The sequence below is a fragment of the Rousettus aegyptiacus genome, unplaced genomic scaffold, assembly GCF_014176215.1.
Source record: "Rousettus aegyptiacus isolate mRouAeg1 unplaced genomic scaffold, mRouAeg1.p scaffold_m13_p_4, whole genome shotgun sequence".
In the NCBI taxonomy this organism is placed as follows: Eukaryota; Metazoa; Chordata; class Mammalia; order Chiroptera; family Pteropodidae; genus Rousettus; species Rousettus aegyptiacus.
Window position 1 is genome coordinate 98,337,565 of NW_023416307.1, and position 17,963 is coordinate 98,355,527.

The 17,963-nt window shown below is 36.0% G+C and overlaps 1 protein-coding gene across 1 annotated transcript in view; it reads left to right on the forward strand.

Moving 5' to 3' along the window:
• The first annotated feature begins 5,905 nt into the window (after positions 1–5,905).
• The window catches only part of CPB1 (carboxypeptidase B1), a 30,833-nt gene continuing 18,775 nt past the window's right edge, over positions 5,906–17,963 (forward strand). Inside the window, exons 1-3 of the mRNA XM_016150086.2 lie at positions 5,906–6,034; positions 6,145–6,220; positions 12,551–12,675. Of these exons, the coding sequence (XP_016005572.2) occupies positions 5,964–6,034; positions 6,145–6,220; positions 12,551–12,675 (272 nt within the window). The 5' untranslated portion in view covers positions 5,906–5,963. The remainder of the gene's footprint in view (positions 6,035–6,144; positions 6,221–12,550; positions 12,676–17,963) is intronic.

The following is a 17,963-nucleotide window of genomic DNA, read 5'->3' on the forward strand; positions in this document are numbered from 1 at the left end:
ATTTCAACATTAAAATATATCACTCCTGACAGTGAAAATTCATGTGCTAACATCCATTGTGCTGATCTTCTTTCTGAGCACCCAAATGTCAACTTTTTCAAATGACTCAACTTTTTCAAATGAATCTGTTGGAGAGATCTATTATTCTCAAGTCTCAACCAGAGTGGTTGTCATAGGGTCAGTCTATGAAAGTCCTTATAGTAACATAATAGACAGAAACACAAGCATCTCAATGACTTAAAATCTGGAAACAAGAAAAAAATAATCTGGTGTTTAGAATCAGACTTCCAAATGACAGCATCAGCTGTATTACCTGTGTGCCTGGAGGTTGCCCTTCCAAACTAATTTTATGAATAAATCAAAATTGAACTGAAGCCATGTAAAGTAGAACACAGACCTTTTTGAAGATTCGTATCAGGTAAATAGTAAACAGGTTGTCAGAAAGTATTGATATTTTCTTTTTTTAATTGATTTTATGCTTTTATTTCTCTAGCCATATGACATTTTATATTATTAACATTTACTTATGAAAACCCTGCCCTTTCTTCAAAAGGTTTTAAGGAGTTTTAATGTTCTGTTACAGCATTTAAGAATAAAAATAGTTCCCCATTACCTTACAAACTAGAACAAAATAAATATTTTTCATATATAAATTTAAAGTAGAAAAGTACATCTTCTTACACTTTTGTTTCCAGTAAAGAAAGATGTTACTATGGAAATATAACATGTAACTTATTTATAAAATAATTCAAAATACCTGGGAATTCTTCCCTAAAATCCATCATCTCACACACAAATCGAAGATCAAAATATTAAGATGGTCTATAAGAATTAACAAAGATAAATGTGTATACAAAAACAGATTGATTTATTTGGCACTATTTCAATTTACCTACTTGTGTCTCTGTCCTGATTAATTGCCCTCAGCAAGGAGCTGGAACCTAGTTACGCTATTTTCTTAATTCCTATTGAGGGAGTGCTGGTATAAGGATAGAAAGAGAACCAACTGCCTTTTAACTAACCCATTCTTCATAAGTTAATCAATCATAACCTATCCATTTTAATTATCACCCAAATTCCAAATAGTTTCTAAATATTTGCATGATTAAAGATGTTTTCCTTGTTTCAATAAGGAACTTCCAAATGATGAGTCAGGTGGTAAGATTTATGGGATAAAGTTGTCTTGTTTATCTCATAGTTTTCAAAAATACTGGTTTGCAATTCAATAACAAACAAACAACATTATCATCAGAGATATGCATACTATGCCTATTAATGATGATGATCATGTTTACACACACACATACACATACATACACACACATCCCAACATCAGTAGATGCCAGAGAGAAAAGCTAGCAAAGAAAATGTTTACTAGCCTCCCTCTTCATATTCATTGAAAGGCAGTTTATATTAAATATAATTACACAAAGTTGACAGGCCATTGGTGCTCTTGAATAACATTTTCAGGTTGTTTTTGTCCTCCTTGGAGTAATACCAATAGATTGAGTCATCAATCAGTTATTGCCATCAAGTTGCAAGGAAATTCTGGCTGCCTCACAAACAACTGGACAGTTCACTTGAGATAAGAGTGTGAGAAGAATCTTTACTAAACTGACTCAACCACTTTGTGATCTTAATTGGATGCAAACAGAAACAAAAGCTAATTCTTTTCAGAAATAACTCCACATTTAGTAGCTTCCTTCTTCTATCACCTAAAATTCTATTTTAACATCAGAATCAAAGCAAGTGTTCTCCTTTCATAGTAAATGGTCTAGCAATTGGTGATAGGATAGAATGATGATAATGACAAGAACAATGGTAATGATGATATGGGATTTCTGAGAAAATAACTTTTATATAAAAATTTTCCTATTCAATAGCCAGTAAACACAAATATATGTACAGAGCACTTTAACTATTCCCGGTCATTAAAACTTTTTTTCCCTGAAATTATGTATCTTCTGATTTCTCTCTCTTCCCTTGTATCATCTGTCCCTTAGTGAAAGAGAACCCTCTATTTACTCCTCACTCACCAGTTCAAGGTAGCATTCAAGTTGAGAGAATGGTTTACCCAGAATCATCAGTTGACCCAACTGTTAAACCCTCAATCTAAAACAAACAAGGAAAAGGATGTCGAGAAAACTCCTCCCTTAATATTTGTACCTAACCACTTGCATGTCTGGTACAGCAGGGCTTGAAGGGCAGGAATCAAACCTTCTTCATGTCTGAATACTCCATAGCACTTAGCCCAGGGACCTTAATATTGAAGTCAAAATAAACTCTTTGGCCTTGAAGCCACAAGGCCAAACTTTTAATTTAATGTAATTCCATTTGTGAATTCTGTCTAGAATTGCTCAATATGTTTTCCCCAAATCATTGGTCTTAAGTGATGCTTTTGAAGAAAGTGTTCCATAGTCAAACACAATGAAATGTAGCAATGATCCTAAGTCTTCTAATTTTAGATGGACTTAACCAACCCAGCACTTCTGTCATATACATTTGGGAAATGCTGTATCAGAGTTCCTTTTTGATGATTTGCAATACACATTAAAGATTCTAAAAAGACCCGCAATAGAAAGCTTGTTTGTTCTGGTTTAAAGCAAACACATTTGACCTCAGAACCCTTTCCTATTTAACACCATGGAATACGCTTGTGGAAATGCTTTTCTAGAAAATGAGACATTACATAAGATGAATTATAACACCATGGGGCAATTTACAGACTCTCTAAAATTTCATGCTGTTACATTAAACACAGACACAAAGGTCCCTTTCAGCTTATTAATCACCACAGCTGTGCATTACAAAAGAATTTAAATATATAAACACACGATGGAAAGCAGATATTTCAATTTTTATGGAAAAATTATTGCAACTAACAAAAACAAATTTTAATTACTAACTGAAAATCCAAATTGTCCTCTACTTGGATTCAGAAAGCATTGCTTGAAATTAACTCTCTTGTGTGTTTATAGTTTCAAATAACAACACCACAAGTCATTCACAAATGATTATGTCCTCCCTTAGTATATATTTGTCATTCTTTTTAGCCATCCAGATCTGAATCCCTTCTCTAAGTCTAGAGAATGCTCTAGCTAAGGAATCATAGGAAACCCTTCCTACTTTTAAAGTTAAAAGTTAGACTCCCACTTTCCCAGCCTCTCTTGTAGCTAGGCACTGACCTATGCTTATAACTGTGACTTTGACTTAGAAGCTGGTGACAAACACAAGTGAGGACTGCTCAAGATCCATCTTGTGAAGGGTGGCAGCAGCAGCAGTAATAGCTTTATTACATATTTTGTGTGTGGCTTATGGGGTTTTAGGGGTGGTCAAATGAGTTAGGCCTTGCCATCAGTACATCCCATCATCCTGAGCACAGAATTGCTTCGAGAATAGAGAGGCACTTGCCATGTCAGTCCAGAGATTCAATATGAAGATCCGGGATAGAATTTTTGGAAAAAAGAAACTATATTTCCAATAAGATTGCCAATCCAGTACGATGTAAAACTAGACCTATTAGTAGCCATCCTGTTATTACATGGCAGAACTGACCAAAAAGAGAGACCCAGGCTTAACAATCATTATCAATTGAATTTGTAAAGCCAGAACTATTGCTGGAATTTCAGTTACATAAATAACGGCTCTCTCTTTCACATAGCTAGTTAAGACCAAGGTTGTTTTGCATAATAGAATTGCAGGCCGTGGTGTAGTATGCACAACAGCTAATAGAGTCTGTTGTACCCATATTATTGCCTCAGGCAAAGTAGAATAGTTGATACCGAAATTTAAGAAGAAAGCTACCTGATTTTTTAAAGCAGACAATATAGTTTATGAAATTTGTTCAGCTTATTGGGTTTAGTACCCTTGAGAGGCATGGCTGAGGTCAGTGTTATACATTGGTCTCTCATGCTGCTTAGAGTCCTGTTGATATTAATCTTAATTAAATGCCACATAGACAAATTGAATGGATTTGGTCCCAGCCCCTATCAGTCAGATTAATCGAAGTGACCAACAGAGTAGCACATTCATGGGAAACTTCATGAGAAGTCAAGAGTATATAGAAAGGGGTAGGAAGTGTTAAGAGACAATTCTCCATGAATCCTTCTGCTTCTGTATGTCTCAGGACAGCTTTTATTCTGGACTATCTTTTCAAAGATATTTTTACAGCAAACAGCTTGAAATATAGAAATGGTATCTCCCTCTAGGGCAAAGGAATGTTCCGTTTGTTCTCCAGGATAATAAAGCTAATGTCACTTCTGAGGCAAAGTTTGGGCAGATTTACTAGCAGCTCCCTCATTAAAGTGAGAGTTTCCTAAATTCATTATACCTCAATTGTGACACAAACCTATGTACCCAGTACCCATGTGGGCCCACCTCCACATTGTCCCAATGGTACTGGAACATAAAAGTACTGGCACAAATATAAAGTTTATGCTGCCCCCTGTGCCATAAATAACAAAGTTCTTTGATTCTAACCCAGGAGTTTCTTGTCTTCTGTCAGCATCTATGAAACTCTAGCAGGATAACTTTTTAAATTGCAGGTAGGATAAAAATCTCAGACCCTTCACACTTTTTGACAAAGATCCAGATTAATGTACAGAGATAATATGCTTATAAGTTGAAATTGCTCTATAGATTCAGTGGAAACTCAACCAAAATCCCAGCAAAATTTGTCATAGAAATTGACAAGTCAACACTAAAATATATATATGGAAATATAAAGTACTTAGAATAGCCGAAATGATTTTGGAAGAGAACAAAGTTGGAGGACTTAAATACTATAAGACTTACATACCTTAAGACTTACTATTTAGCATAATAACCAAAACACTGTGATAAGCATATAAAATTAGACAAATAGATCAATGGAACACAATAGAAAGTCAATAAATTATCCCCACACATACATGGCCAAATGAATTTTGACAAAGAAACCAATGCAATTCAATGGGGAAAGAAAAGAATCTTCAACAAATGGTGCTGGATCTATTGGATATCTATATTTTAAAAATATGTTGATCCATATTTCACACCATACATAAAAACCTGAAGAACAAAGCTCCTATAAGAAAACATAAGCAAATATGTTTTGACTTTGGAATAGACAAAACTTTCTTGGAAATAATGCTAAAGGCACGAATTCTAAAAGGAAAATATTGATCAACTAAAACATCAAAATTTAAAACTTCTGTTCATCAAAAGATAATATTGAGAAAATAAAAATGTGAGGCATATCCTGAAAAAAAATTTTGCCATGTGTATTTTTAATAGAGGACTTGTATCCAGAATGTATAAAGGAGAGCTATAAAACAATTTTAAAAAGCAAACAGCTAATTTCTTTAAAAAGACAAAAGACTTCAATAAATGCTTCACAAAAGAAGACTTATGAATAGTCAATAAATACAAAAAAAAATTTTCAACATACAGTATGACCTCATTTACATGAAGTTTTAGGACAGGCAAAATTAATGTATGAAGCTAGAAATCTGAATAGTGGTTGCCTGAGGAGAGTACAGAAATAGACTAAAATTGTACCCAAAAGAACTTCTCAGGGTGATGAGAATGTTCTATACCTTGATTGGGATGTTTATTACATGGGGATACACATTTGTCAAAACTCATCAAACTTTACGCTTAAATCTATAGAATTTATTGTATGTAATTCTCGGTTCAAATAAAAATGTATGACTAAAAATGCATTTTATTTAAAACTCACTTACTTCTAGATTACTCAAGGTCTGGCATCCAAATTAGATAGGTTGAAGCTGAGATTACTTGCTGTTTTCACAGGTGTGGAAAGAGATATCCTCTCAGACTTTACATAGCCACCAAGGCAACAGTGCCAGGAAAACTATTAATCAAGATTTGATAGTACCTACTTGCCATCAGAAGAAGAAAACAAAGAACATTCTGAATTATAAAAGCAGATGAAACACACCCAAAAGACCTAGTCAGGCACAATGTTGGTGCTTTTGGTTCTTGGGACAGTGGCTCTAGCATCTGCTCACCATTCTGGTGAGCACTTTGAAGGGTAAGTAAACAACTCAAATGAGCCAGTCCTTCATCCTTACTAGCTCAAGAATATGAATATATTACTCAATTTTAATTTCTCTCTTCTTCTTGTGTTATCTCACCATTTAGCGAGAAGGTGTACCGCATCAATGTTGAAGATAAAAATCACATCAACTTACTCCATGAGTTGGCCAGCACCAACCAGGTAAATAACAATTCTATGCTATAGCTTGGCTTCACACTTACTTAGATTGCATTGTAATTCTATCAAAAGAAGAATGTTATGAAATATTAACTATAGCATTTTTGTAGCAAGAAATAAAAACTTGAAAAATATTTAGTGCCACATACTTTCTTTTTCTGCTTAAATTAGATTGCCATAAGCCCTATAGTATTATAAATCCAAGGTAACTTCTTTAAAAGCTGACAGAACATGACAACTGGATGAGTTGGAACTGTTGTAAAGGTCATAGAACATCTAATGTACAGTCACTTCCCTTCTAAGGCAAAAAAGAAAAATGATCAACTTGGATATTACTGAAAAACTGGGCTTTTGTCCAACTCTAAATTCATTTCCACATCTCATATATCATCTGTTCTCTTTGATTTTCTTTCATTCCAAATCAAACAGCTTGAGTTTTCATGACCTTGATTCAGGCCCTCTTAATGTTATAACATGCGGAGGGGGAAAAGAAGGTAAAAAGCTATAAGCGATTTCCTTACTTTTCTTTTACTTCTAAGAAACCAAAATCTCTACACTTCTTTAAAAATCCACTGGATATGGGATGAAAACTGACATTTTAATTATATATGTAGTGTGGCAGGAAGTTATTGCTGATGACAAATAATTCAGTTTTGCCAATTCTGTTTCTTCTAAATATATAAACCAAAATAATCTACTAGCTTTTAAATATCTGTCTATCTGTCTATCCATTTATATATCTTTCTTTTTACAGATTTTTTTCTTTAGCTTTTAAAATGTAGATGGAGGGTGGGGGAAAGGTAGAAAGTGTCACAATCTGAAACAGATTCAGAAGTTTAGAATTAAAAAAAAATAAAACGTCATCTATTCTAGTCTTCCACTCAAATCCGAAATTTCCTTCATAAAAATAGCATCTCTGGTTGCTAGCCCTAATAAAACCTGTTTGAGTATTTCTAATGATAGTAAGAATATTGCTTTTCAGAGTAACCCATTTGCCTTAAAAATCATTCTAATTGTTATATGAAGCTCAAAGCTACCTTCTCTAACTTTGACCCATTGGACCCTGCTGAGCCAAATATTGTCTTATCTGTAAGATTTACTTTTTCAGGCCTTCCATCATTTCTCTTAGGACTGGTTTACAGACACTTAATCATTCTGATCACCTCTGAATATTGCTCAATTTTTCTGTCTATATATTTTTAAAAATCTAGCTCTCAGAATTGACAATGGACTTCTAGGTGTGCTCTGATTAATAGATACCACAGGACCATTGCCTGCCTTCATTTATAAAGCAGACATTTATTAATGGGGCGCAAGATTCTTCTTAGCATCTTGAAGAGTTATGGCATACTCTTAGCAAACTTCTGGCTAATCAAAACCATTAGGTTATTTTTTTCTCACATGAAACATCCTCAAGCAAGATATCCTTTCTTCTGTGCTTGCCTAATTGATTTTTCAACCTAAATGCAAGATTTTAAATTTACCCTGTCAAAAGTTATATTGATAACATGTTTTCAGTGTGTTAAGATCATTTTAAAAATAAATTCAGGCATTCAGGGTAATAATTCCTCCCCCTAACTGCATCACCATAAAGTTTGATAAGCATGCCTTCTCAACTTTTATCTTTGTCACTAATAAAGAAAAATATTAAGTCAGGTGTCAGCACATTTATTCAATACATATTCATTCAATACGTATTTATTATGAGTCTCTAATGTTCTAGACATAGTGTTAAGAACTGAAAGTGATTCTTTAACCAACTCTTCTTGGATGAATGAGTTGGCTCAACTATCCGTTAGTGGGGTGTTACCTACAGATAACACCATGTTTTCCAGCTTGTAAAGAAGAATATAAATGCAAGGGGGCCTAGGTCAAATGCTTTGCTAAAATCCAGATTCGGCATTCAGGCTACTGGTCTCTTCCAATGATAAGATGAAGTTAATTGGGCCTGACTTATTCTTGCTTTAAACTGTGCTGGCTCCCAGGAATCACAGCTTCCTTTTCTAAGCATTCACAATCCATCTGCTTCCAGTTTACTCTACAGCTTTTCAGAATTTATGCCTGGTTCCAGAAGCTCTTGCTTTTGGAATTCACCCATTTTCCTCTTTATAAAATTCAAGATTTGCCCCCTCAGCTCCTCAGTAATCCCTCAGGCTCTGATTCCTCTAAGACTGCTGAGAAAGTTCTGCAATCACATCTGCAGTACTTTTTTAGTTACCTAAAATTCATTATTTTATGGTGGTCAAAAGCTGAGAATCTGGACGCAGACTGCCTGAGTTTAATTCCTGACTCTAGCACTTGCTAGCTGGACCTTGGACACTTTTTGGTTCCAACTTTCTTGTTTACCAAACAAGAAGAATAATACTACAGGATTTTTGTGAGATTTAAAAGAACTGATATAAGTGTGGAAAGAACATGTATAGTAAGAACTATATAAGTGTCTGTTATTATTGCCATCGTTACACCCAGGATCTGGAAGGGAATTTACATGGTCAGTGTAATCTCCTCTCTCCTCATCTACCTTGAGCCTCAATTTCTCTTTCCAAAGAAGGTTATTTCTGCTAAAATTATAACATGTGAAAAATTCTTTACTTATGTTAATTTAATATCTTAGTACAAGCAGAAGAAACAAGATACAGTATAACTCTTTTGAAAAGACAGAGCTAAACAAGAGTTTAATAAGGCTACTTTCTCTCTTCCAGCTACCAACATCATGCTTTAGTTCTGAGCAGTGGGACTGCATGCTTCTTCTTTATCTATTTATTTCCAACGTGATTGAAGAAGAGGTTTTTATTCTCCTTAGCGATCCTGCAAGTACAGCATATTGTGGACTGCAGCCTTCCTGATAAGATCATTACAAGGGCATCTAGTCTTTGTATTCATCCTTGGCCATGTGTCCTTCCTCCCAGCTTTTGAACATGTCCTTTTAAAAGTTGAATGTATTGGAGAGAACTATGACCACACTAGCCGCCTCTCCCTTTTCATCTGTAATTGTATAGTAAGGACTTTATCTTATTTCCTTGCAATAAGCCTTACACTTGTTCCTTTATTTGTGACATTCACCATAAAACCTACTCTCTTTTCTCTGTACTTTCTTGAACTCTGTTTCTCTAGTTTAAGGTACATGTTATCCATGCCTAGAGTAATCTGGTTACAGTCTTCCAATGTTTCCAACATTCCTACTATCCTAGTAAGTTCCTCTACACTGTCTGGAATCAGGCCTAGGGTAGAAATCACTTACTCTTCCAATAACAAAGGAAAATTACATCAAGATAAATGAAAATTCTATAAGATACTCAACTTAGAGTCAAATGAAATGTGAAGAAGCAAATTTGTGTCAATTTGTGAAAAATCAAAACTCCTCAACACCAATATTCTTGTACATACCTATCTTATTCCCAGAAGAATTTAAGTTAAGATAGAAACTACTTATCTTAAGTTAAATGGACACACTACTTTATCTTGTTTTTGTGCTGGCTTTGTGATGCACTTTAGAAAGGATTATTAATTATTAAACAGCTGGCTAATCAAGTTGACATTCCCACAGTGCTATCACTTAAAGATATTCTTTTATCTTCCAGCAAATGTTCTCTATGGTTCTTTGTCACCTCGGTTTTCTAACTTTTTAACATATAATTCAAGTATGTATCCATACTTGATGCATTGGTAAAAATCTGAGGCTATAGTGTTGCTCCTAATTTTTGGCTCCATTTCTCCTAAGAAGCACTGGAGACTAACTTCAGTGTAAGTTTGCATCATACTTGTAGCACTCCATAGTGTTAGATGCTGGTGTTTTGCTGAACAATTTTCTCTACGTCAAACTGAAATTTTTAAGGGACCTCAGGTGGGTCTGCAAGTCTTCTTTCAAATATATTCATAATATTTAGCCATCCTATTTTAAAGAATTAATTATTCTCACTGCATAATGTATATATTTTTCTCGCTCTCTCTCTCTCTCTGCCCCTACAATATTTAGCAGAGCCAAGATCAATGGGCAAGTGGTTAGGAGATCAGGGAAAGCAACTTTCAACTAATAGGAGAAATAAAACTATCCATAAAATAATTAGGCTTACTTCTAAAGTGGTACTAGATGTACTTGACATTGTATGGAACCATCGCCAAGGAGACTGTGCAGGCATTTGTTGCTTCAAGTGGAAAACTGGCATCTTAATATATGTTCTTCCAGAACAGACCTTTAGACAAAGATTTGAGGACAAAGATTTTACTTGAGAAGTGCAAGGAGTACTGGGAAGTGCAAAGTGATACAGAGAAGGGAAGTGATACAGAGAAGGGAAGGAAGGCAGCCAACAAACGGGGCACTATTAAGCCAGCTACCACAGAGGATGACTAGAGCTTAATCCTGCAGAGAAACTTTAGGAAAAGGTGCAAATTGCATACTTCAGAAATACCCCACTTAGGAAGTGAGGGAATTGGAATATTTAGAAATCCACTGCCAGGGTCATTGATTGAGCACTTCTCTGGAAACAGTTCTTTCTGTGGCACCTCCTGCCTGCCTTGAGCTGCTAGCTTGTCTTTTTCCAATCACAGGGTAAGAGCTTTCAAGCACAGAGATGCATTTCTTGGCACTGGAGAGTCTCCCGAGCACGCTAACAGGTCCTGAAGTTATGTATGGGCAGGGTACTGCCAACTTGCCTACAAATGGTTGGAGGACTTTATGTGCTTTACCGATTCTAAATTTCTGTGTCTTTAATAAAGATACACCTCTCTCTCCTATCCCACATTGGAATGACAAGTGTTTATTCAGAACACAAATTTAGAGCTCACTTTTAAAAATATGCTTTCTCTTATAATGTGCTTGTCTTCACTACCCTTGCCTTTACAGTGTTGGCTAACTTAATTATCAGCCCCTTGATTTCTTTGTCCTTATCATGGCATGCTTTTACATTTCTTCCTTTACCTTTTAATATCTTATCTTTATCCTCTCACTTTTGACTCACTAGGTCACATTCTGTAGCCAGTCCTTATTAAATCATCTGGACTCTCTCCTTTTAACACCTTAGTGACAACCATGTTCACACTTTTTCTTCTGGAATCCCTCCTGATATAATCCCGGTATCCCTACCTCCCATTACTTTGACATTCCACATGGCCCTAACTTGACTTGGCAGCCACTAGATATCTACAGTGGTTTGAAGATTCCCAGGACAGGATATAGGCTATTGGATTCTCCACAGGTATATCTGAAATTGAGTCATCTTAATATCTTGCCTCACCAGTTTTTATTAAACAATCTCTAAGTCTGCCCAAACTCCCTTCCCAGTTTCCAAGCAAAGGTCCTAAATATCGCCACATGTCACATCTCTAGCCTGAGACTAGCTCGTAAATGTCTAGACAGGGATTGTGCAAGATATAGAGGCAAAGAAAGACCCACTATTGGGCTTACCTCAGGCTTCTAGGCCTTTACTCAGCTCAAGGAAAGAACAGGAAAACAAACACCTACAAGAGACAGCATGTCCTCAGTTAATATTTTTTCCATGGATAAAGGAGACTTGAAATCACAAATTCACAAAGACAAACATTAGAATTATCAAATATGTCATCCTATTATTTTTGTTCATAATTTTCTCTAAAATCTCCCCCTTGGGGATAGAAACCATGGTTGATTTGCTCACTATTGTATTTCTAGTCTCAGGCACAGAGCCCAGCACATAGTAGGTCCTCAATAATAGCTGGCGAATAATTAAACAAATGAAAATGCCAGTACTTTACGGGATCCTTGAGAGTATTTTTTTCTGGCCATGGTATCATGATGACCACTACAGAAAGATACAGTTTTCTTCCTTTTTGTATCTTCCACAGGTCAGGGACATTCCTGGGTCCACACATTACTGTGACGTGAAAAGTATTGAGTTTCCAGATAAATTCATAAATAAAGAGCATTAAAAAGTAAAAAGGAAAGCTCAGTTTCTCTCTATTAAATTTTGTGGCTCTAGTTAATCACTCATTCAGCACATTTATTCATTACTACAGACATTGTTACTATAATAAACAATTGCTCCAGAAGATCAATAAGTAGAAAAGGTAGTTTTAGAATACTGCAAGTAACTAGCATTAGGGGAAATAATTATATGTTCTTCATGCCTGTTGATAATCAATTAAGGCTATGTGTATATGTGTAAACATTTTTATTGACATGTAAGTACTTCATCCCAACTCTTGTTCACTCAAAGAGATATTTCTAAGATATTTATTTCATGAATAATTTGAGTTTGAAAATAACTTAATGAGTAGAGCAATCGTGTGTTTTCCAATGATAATTCACCCATTAAATTATAGTTGTCCAATACAATATACCTTATTTTTTTTACTCAGATCGACTTCTGGAAACCAGATTCTGTCACACAAATCAAACCTCACAGTACAGTTGACTTCCGTGTTAAAGCAGAAGATATTTCCACTGTGGAAGACTTTTTGGAGCAGAATGAACTACAATATGAGTAAGTTTATGTTTTATAGCTATTAAAATTTTCCACCAGGTATGGTCTAATCCAAGCCTCTGAATAACCCTGGGAAGGTAAAAACAAGACTAAGACCATGACTTCTGGATCATGGCAGAGCAGGCCCTAAATTCCGAATCTTAGGACTTTGGGCCTGGTAGATTTTGTGTTTAGTTATTACTCTAACAAAAATGGTTTTGACTCTCGAACCCCAAATCTTCAGTCAGATATCTGACCTACTACCAGTTAACAAGTGATAGACTACAGGCCAAACCAGCTGACCTTCTATTATCCGTTAGACACCTTTTTAGTCCCAAATTGTATCAAGTCTCCTTTCCAGGTGAGTAGCCAGACCTGTTGTGAGCCACTAGGGCTGTTGATGCTCCTTTAGATTAAGGATCAGACTAGAGTCAGACTGAGTGGTCCTTCTGTCCGTTTCCCCCGCAAAGCCCCATCACTATCTCAAATAATAGAAGGAATGAAGAGAAGGATTTAAAAAAAAGAAAAGTGGTTTCCCAGAGGCCTAGAGTAGAGTTGGCTAAACTGATCATCCATGTCTCCTGTCCCCAAATAGCACACTGGTCCATCTAAGCCTTTTAAGATGAGCATGTCCTCCTAAGTAGAGGCGGCTGTCCACTTGTTCATCTAATAAATAGTGAGTGCCTACACATACCAAGTACTGAAAATGATAGAGATGGCCCCAACCCCTTCTGAGGAAAACAGACTTTAAATAAAAGATTGCGATAATGTATAATAGATGTCAAGAAGAGTAAAGAGCTAGAGATGCAAGGGAATAGACCAAGTCTAGGGATTAGAAAGTGCTGCCCTACAAAATGAGGCTTTAGCTGAGAACTGAAAGGTGAGTAGGAATTAGCCAAAGACAAGAAAAAACCACATTCTAGGAAAAATACAGACTATGTGCTTAGGCTTAGAACTGGGGGAGACTGTGTTGACACTAGAGGGAGAAAGGAAGTGAGGTCCTTAGTTCAAAGCAGAGCTCTTCCTCCAGGGAGTGGATCAGTGAGGAGGAAAAAGATAGTCTTGGGCTCCAATTCTGAACATTCAAATGTTTATCCAACAATCCCCCACCACAAGCTCAAGTCTTCATTACATTTCAAGAAAATGTGGCCTACATAATTTTCAAAGAAAATTTCTCTTGTTCTTCACATCTCAAGGATGCAGAAGAATATTTATGCTAGTACATCAGAATTTTCATTTATAAAATCTGTACCTCTATCAGAAATGGTACAGCATAATGCAACAAGTAAATGCTTGGGGGGGCGGGGGGCGGCGTGTGGCGGGAAACAGCCCAGATTCAAATCCTGGCTCTGCAACCTCCTGGCTGTGTGACCTCTGATAATTTGTTTAACCTTTCTGAGCTTCAGTTTCCTTATCTACATAAAATGAGGATACACTGTCTCTCTCAAACGGCTTTTGTGAAAATGAAATAAAACAATATGTAAATAAACTGCAACTGATACTATTGCTGAGAATGCTGCTATGGTTTAGTATTGTACAAAGAGAGAGATTATACATTTTTAAAGGTCAACAGAAACTTGTGTTTAACCCCATTATCATGCTTCACACAGCTTAGCTCTCTGCTTCTGCCTGTGGGAAGTCAAAATTTGACCTTAAGAAATGACTGTCTTTTAAAAACAAAGATATAATACTGTAAGTTTCAAAACGTGATTGAGATTTATGTCTGTGACATTTTGCCCTTCTTATTACACTAGGGAGGACTTCTAAATTCCTAGCCTTTAAGGATCTTCAGTAACAATCAAAAAGATAATGGTTTCTTTGTAATTCTTTAAGAAAAACAAAAGGAAGATCAGTGACCATAAGCTAACTCTAGGTATCTGAATGATGTCCTAATTCTACTCATATCACAAAACAGTAAAATGGCTTTTAATCACATATCAGTCTCCTTTTATCGGGTGGAAAACATACATATATTTTAGTGGGTAAACTTTTGGGAAATTGTGCATGCACATTGTCTCATCTAAAACACAGGATGTTCCCTGAGGGCTAAGAGCTTGTTAATTTTTGCTTCTCTGTTTACTTCTTAGCATATCCGTAGCATACAATTCTCTAAATATTAAATAATAATAAGTCCCTAGAAATCCTGGAGAAGCAAACCAGCAATATCCTTGCCAGGGCTACAGGCAGTCCCTGTGCATCCCATTATTACCTCATATGGTAACTAATTTGTTTTAGATAGTTTCCTGCCAGTAAGTACTTGCAGTTGTGTTTTTATACAACAGGAACCATTTACTGCACAAGTTCTACCAAAATAGCCTCTCAGATGCTATTACAGTGGTTCCAACCCTGTTCACCAAGACTTGTATCACTTGGCAACTTTAATTGGATTCTGAACCACCATGGGAAAAATTTCACAGTGTGTGCACCAAGAAAAACAACTATTTTTAAATGTGTATGTTACACCCCTAGGTACAGACAGACTAGGAATTGGATGGTGTCAATCTCCAACTTATGGTTTGAAGCCACATTGACAGACCCTTTCCCTGAGCGGCCCTCCATGGAACTCCTTCTTACACATCACAGGAAGTTTGTCTTTGCCCCCTCCAATCCAGGGAGAAATTGATTGTTGCTAAGTGTCTAAAATATCATTTTTCTGTATATGTCAGATTCGGACAGGAAAGTATACTGGGATAACAGTGGGTATATAGTAGTGTTCTTAAATAGCAAGGGCACATAGGCCAGGAACTGACCAAATGCTCCTTAATCAGGAATCTGAAAGGCAGAAAAAAACTGAGTCATGTCTCCTTCTCAGACACTGTATTCCTTGCTTTGCTGAGAGCTCCTGCATGTTTAAATAATAATAATAAAAAAAGTTGGATAGCACTGTAAAAGGAACATATAAAAGCACAAAATAATGTACATGACTCTATATTTTAGAGCTGTAATGCAGTCCCTATTATAATAAGAGGCATTGTTTTAATCTCCTAGAATAGAAGCTCATTATTTAGTTATAATATTTTGTAATGGAGCTAATGTAGTGCTTTGTCCTAAATCTAATAAAATCAAATAATCATAGGGCTGGAAAGGATTATTTGAAGTCAGCACTAAATTTCAACCTCATTCTGATGTTTCTTTTGCAAGTTACCAGAGGATATCTTTACTCTTAGGTATCATCTTAAATTTAACTGATTTTTTTTTAATGTTTCTTTGTCCTGGTTATTAATAAAAATGTTTAATATTTAACATAGTAATAATTCTAACAGAATGTCTCAACTTAGTACCAAATGAAACACTAGCTCCTATATAGTCACTGAATCTCCTAAATAATTTGAACTTGACGATTGGCTGCAGGAGAAAGAGCACTGATACCCTGTGGGAGCTCTGCCGTCCCCTCCACTCAGACCTGGTTCTTGGTAGATCAGAAATCATTGCCATGGTTACGGTCTTAGATACAAATGTCTAGTGAAGGTCCTGAGGCTGTGGAATGCCTGGCAGCAATTAACTAATGATTTCTTTTCTCTGGGCACCCACTAAGAAGCCATGCGACCTAGATGATATATTACGTGCTCACTGACAATGGAAAATCTTGTTAAAGTGAAAATAGATGTCATTTCCTCTTGGATTTTTAGTTTTGTCATCAGGTCAGAGTTCATCCTTATTAGGCAGGATTTGTTCTTTCAATTTTATGATCTTAGAATGTAGTCGTTTTCTTAAAAGTTTCTGTTTGTTATTTTTTTAAGTTTTCAAGGTTTTTGTTTTGTTTTTGTTTTAAGTTATATTTGACAATTATTTTCCTAAACTAATTCTACTTTAGGCTTAGTTTCCTTCTTGTTTTCCTGGATTTTACGAAAATGGTAACTAGCCACTTTACCATAGTTTAATTTTTTTTCATAAACTTTGGAAGACATCTAGGTAAATGACCAAGGTCTATGGATTTGAGTCAAGTCATTGTGTCTTAAAACTGAAAAGGACATTAAACATCAGCTAATCAAATGCCCTCATACTAAAAACCATAATTAAGGCCCAGAGACTAAATCACTTTTCTCAACCCAGTTTATGAGTTAGGAAAAACTATGGCCCTGAACTTTTGATTTCTAATTCAGGACTTCTTCTACTTCCACCTTCTTCCCTAACAATCCAATGTGGGTATTGAATGTAATTATAGCACTTACTCTAAACATTGTCCCTAACTATAGCAAGCAGAATGATTGTCCCTCAAAAATGTCTATATCACAATCCCCAGAACATTTGAACATGTTACCTGGCAGAGAGGAGTTAGTGTTGTAATGGAATTAAGGTTGCTAAGCAACTAAACTTAAAATAGGTACATTATCCTGGATTGTCCAGATAGGTCCAATGTAATTACAAGGGTCCACAGAAGTAGGTGAGAGAGGCAGAAGAGAAGATCTGATGATGCGATGTGAGAAGGACTTGAGCTGCTGTTACTGGCTTTGAAGATGGAAGATGAGAACGAAGAGCCAAGGAATGTGGCAGCTATTAAGGGCTGGAAAGGGCAAGGATCAGGTTTTTCCCTAGAGCCTCCAGAAAGGAACACAGCCCCATTGATTTCTTGCTTTTAGCCAGTGAGACTTCTGTTGGAATTCTACCCTACAGAAGTGTAAAATAACAAATTTGTGTAGTTTTAAACCGTTTGTGGTAATTTACAGCAGCCATAGAAACTAGTGCACTAACAAAGTACTAATGGCTGCTCAATGAGAAATTTTCTTTCCATAGAATAAATTTTAAAATCTGCTCCTTTTCCTTAAAACAAAATCTACCTTAAGACCTTAAGACAGTATTTGCCTTTTGCTAGGAAGCAAATATCATTTAGTATTAATTTATAGCATTTTCCATAAACAGACACAAGTTCATGCCCAAGTTAACCAAATGGAGAAACTGGGAGGGAGCTTCATAGGATGTCTCTGACATACTTCATCAGAACGCCCTTGGGGCAGCCGGAGGGGAAGTAGACTTCTGATGCGCAACTGCAGTTCTCTGTGTGTCAGATAAAAACATTTCAAGGCTTGACTGTGGTTAACAGATGTTTCTGCAAGCTGGCCTCTGTCCTGTGGCTAAGGACATTAATGCTCATAAAATTTTGTCCCTTCACAACACACTTTCCACTGACAAGCAGCAAACAGAAACGAGGTCGCACATATACACACCCTCAGGCCTGCCTCTTATAATGGGAAATTTCACCTGAACCATCATTTATAGAAATAAGCAGGCCTCTAAGTTTCTGTCACCAATTTTCATATTACCTTACTAGAGAACTATTCTTAGATTACCTTAAACCAGCCGAAAAACAG